At 35.4% G+C, this 3,888-nt stretch overlaps 1 protein-coding gene across 1 annotated transcript; it reads left to right on the forward strand.

Moving 5' to 3' along the window:
• Positions 1–2,570: 2,570 nt before the first annotated feature.
• Positions 2,571–3,888, forward strand: LOC132637965 (pentatricopeptide repeat-containing protein At2g40240, mitochondrial-like). Its single transcript, XM_060354973.1, has one exon. The coding sequence runs from the start codon at positions 2,571–2,573 to the stop codon at positions 3,627–3,629; it is 1,059 nt and encodes a 352-aa protein (XP_060210956.1). The 3' UTR covers positions 3,630–3,888.

Genomic DNA, 3,888 nt, shown 5'->3' on the forward strand with positions numbered 1-3,888 from the left:
GTTAAGAGATTCGGATAAGAGATTTAAAGCGATATGTATCTCTACTGTATATGTATAAAAAATGTATCATAAGAATTATTATACATGTTTTGAGATATTTCTTGAAGGCTCAATCAACGTATAAATATACACATATTACACATGTTTTGCAGTATTTTTTGAAAGTTCAATCACTGTATAAGTATACATATATTATACATGTTTTGAAACATTTGTTGAAGGCTCAATATGAATTTTAACCTTCAGTGAAGACTTTTTTAATTGCCACTTAAAAAAAAAAAAAAGAGAGAGAGAGTAGATCTTTAGTGGCGACTGAAGTCGCCACAAATAGCCCTTTTTTCAGCGGATTTTTAGTGGCGACTAAAACAAAAAGTCTTTTTTTTTAAAGGCGTTTGGACTGCTGGGCTGGCCATCGCTTGGGAATAGTTTAGGCAACCCGGCCAGCTTATGGCATTAGACCCAAATGTGGATTACTTTGGCATGTTGGTCATTGTATGTCTTTTTCCCTAAAATCAAGGGGTACTCATTGTCTCTTAAATTGATATTAATTGCAAAATATTATATGTTTTGTTATTTTGTTAAAAGTAGGGGTGGGCATAAATACCGAAAATTGAAAAACCGGACCGAACCAAATTAATTCGGTTTTTTTTTGTATTTTGGTTCGGTTTCAGTATTTTTTTTAAATAACAAATTCGGTGTTCGGTTTCAGTTCACCAGTTTTTCGGTTAAACTGAAAATTTACAGGTAAGAATCTTTTACTTTTGTTTCTGTTTGGGAGTATGGTAGATCTACTATATAGTGTATTGAGATCATTATAATTTTGTCTACTGCCTAGCACAGTATGACTCTGAATATTGTGAATAAGAGTTCCCGATGGAAGCAAAACCAACTTAATAAATCAACCTTTCTTTTTAATGATGATTAAGCACCAGTTGCATGTGCAAGGTATAAACAATGTTATAGGGTCAGCTGTTATCAGTCTTGTTTTTTTTCTTTTTTTTTCTTGTATTACTTTTTAGTTTGTTCTTTGAAAGGTTAGTGAGATATGGTGATTATAAGAATCTGATCAAAATTCATTTTCTATCTTTGTGCCTTGGATCATATATTGTTCCTTTTTATGTGGTGGGAACAAGTTGCTTGTACTAAGGTGCTTAAAGTAAAAAAGAAGGTTCAAACTTAAAGGAAATCTTACTATGCAAGAGGAGGAAACTAGCACGAAATTTGTCACATCTCACATATCAATTCTCCCTTGGATTATTTTGAATTTTGACCATATTGAGAAGTGAGATCAAAGTTAATTAGCCAAGTTCATACCTTCAGTTTAATAATTGGTGTCATCAACTTCTAAGAACCAAGAGGCATTTTGGACATGTAATAACCAAACATATTTATATACTAAAACTTGTAAAAGAAAGCTTCAGCTAGAAGGTGAATGCAGAATGGAAGCAGAATATTGAGGAGCTTAATGGCATGCCGTCTGGTAAAGAAAGTCCATTTTACAAGCAGAAAACCGAATTAGAAAAATCGAAATCGAACCGAACCGAACTGCAAAAAATCAAACCGAATCGAATTAATTCGGTGCGGTGTTCGGTGTCCACTTTCAAAAAACCGAACGCTCGCCCTAGTTAAAAGTACCTATATGAGTGGTAATTAGAAGACTTTTTACGCATGTGGATGTAAAATTCTCAATTTTTTGACATACCACGTAAAGTTTAATTAACGGTTTAGAAAGTGGCTTTTTTCTCATTGAGCAAGTTACACATTTGACCGGTTGGTAAAAAATAATTAGATTTGCTAGTCAAATCTCTCTCTCTCTCTCTCTCTCTCTCTCTATATATATATATATATATATATATATAATAAATTATTTTGTAATAAGAGTGTATATTTCATATATAATATACACAAAATATATCTTTACGGGCTATTATTTTGATACGTGGCTATTTATATCAATTTCTCTTTCCCATTGTTCCAATTTTTTTGCGCGGATTTCCCTTCGAACGCACTGGTTTTTAATTTTTGGCCCTATTACTTATTTAATGAAAATATTCAGACCTGCTTCTCAAGGCATTATTTTTGTAACTTTTTATCTTCGGCAATTGAACTTTTGCCTCGCTTGGCATAAATTACGTAGGAATTGAGTTATGTGACATACATTTTGTGGTACTTTTCTGATTATGTTGAGTGTTGAAAATTGTCTTGTCCGATACAATTTGTGTGGATATTATGATACCATATGCCGTAACTAAACATAAACTATGCCGAACGAAATCTAAAACTATATTGTTTTTCATATTATGTTGAGTGTTGAAAGTTTTGTCTTATCCGGCATAATTTGTGTGTATGTTATAATACATATGCTGATGCTAAACAGAAATTATACGGAGCGAATTCTGCCGTGCCAAAAATGCTGAAGAGCAAAAATTAAAGATCACAAATTTCAGGGATAAAAATTAAAGAGTACCCGAGATAGAACATTTGTGCGAATGACCCCCATCTTTCCCAAAGTATGTAGTAAATGGGCTTCAGTCCACGAACATGGAATATGACTTCCGGTCTTTTCCTAAATGACCCAAAATAACACACCCAAAATCAAGCGACACCTGGGTTCTACAACCCGAATCCCCTTTCCTACACGATCCATAATTCTCCTTGAACAAAAACCCTCGAAAATGCTATCACTTCGCAAGCTCTCTACCTTAAAATCATCACGTTTTCTCTCTTCTCTCGCATCTATCCCAGGCATTCCCAGTTGCAATTACTACGACACGCGCATCAACCAAGCTGGCCGTGAAGGAAATTTCGAAACTGTCGGTCGCCTTCTCAACAAGCGCGTGCTCGATGGTTTCTTCAACACAAACAACACCTTCAAATTCATTACCACAACTAACCTCACCATACTTAACGATCTATTAGAAACGATAGCTCAATTAGACAATAATTTCGCTAGAAAATGCTCTTACGACTGTCTAATCGCGCGTCTATCGAAAATGCATTTTATTAAGGAAGCCACGCGCGTTGCTGAAGTAATGGTGAGTGAAGGACACGCAGCAGCAAACAATGCCACGTTTCATCCTATAATTAACGCGCTTACGAAGAAAGAGGAATTCGATGAAGCGTGGCGCATGTTGGATGTGATGAAATCCAACGGAATTAGTCCCGATTTGACCGCGTATAATTATTTGTTGACGGGTTATTGTTTCATCGGGAATTTGACATCTGCTGCTCGTGTTGTGGAAAAGATTGATGAGGAAGAGTTAGGGGCGGATACGAGGACGTATGATGCACTTGTATTAGGCGCGTGTAGAGCGGGGGAATTGGAAGCGGCGTTGGCATTGTTGAGGAGGATGGTGGATGATGGAGTTTCGCCTTTGTATTGCACGCACACGCATATTATCAACGCGTTTTTGAAGTATAATTATTATGAACAGGCGGTTGAGTTTGTTAGGTGTAATGCAGGGAGAGACTTGAAATTGGATGCGGAAAATTTTGGTATATTGGCGACCAAATTGATTACTCGAAGTAGATTCGAGGAAGCTAAGGAACTTGTGAAAGAGATGAGTGAAAGGAGATTGACAATGGGTCCGAGATTGAAGGATTTCTATGAATTGAATGTTAGGTCGTGATGGATTGAGATAATTGTTATGTATGAATGCAGCATTTTTGAAATGTAAAGACTTGGTTTTGTTGTGTTTGTTAGTTAAAAAGGAAATTCATCAAGTAGTCGTTTGATGGTGCATACGGATTATGAATGTAATTTGATCCAAAGTAATGGAATGTCGATTTGATACAAATAGTTAGAAAGATTAAAAAAGGAGATGAAGTATAATGCTGTGCATGTTATGCTTTTTAGAATTTATTACTGGATTGATTTGTTCAAGTTTT

Source organism: Lycium barbarum, chromosome 1 (genome assembly GCF_019175385.1).
Source record: "Lycium barbarum isolate Lr01 chromosome 1, ASM1917538v2, whole genome shotgun sequence".
Lineage (NCBI taxonomy): Eukaryota > Viridiplantae > Streptophyta > Magnoliopsida > Solanales > Solanaceae > Lycium > Lycium barbarum.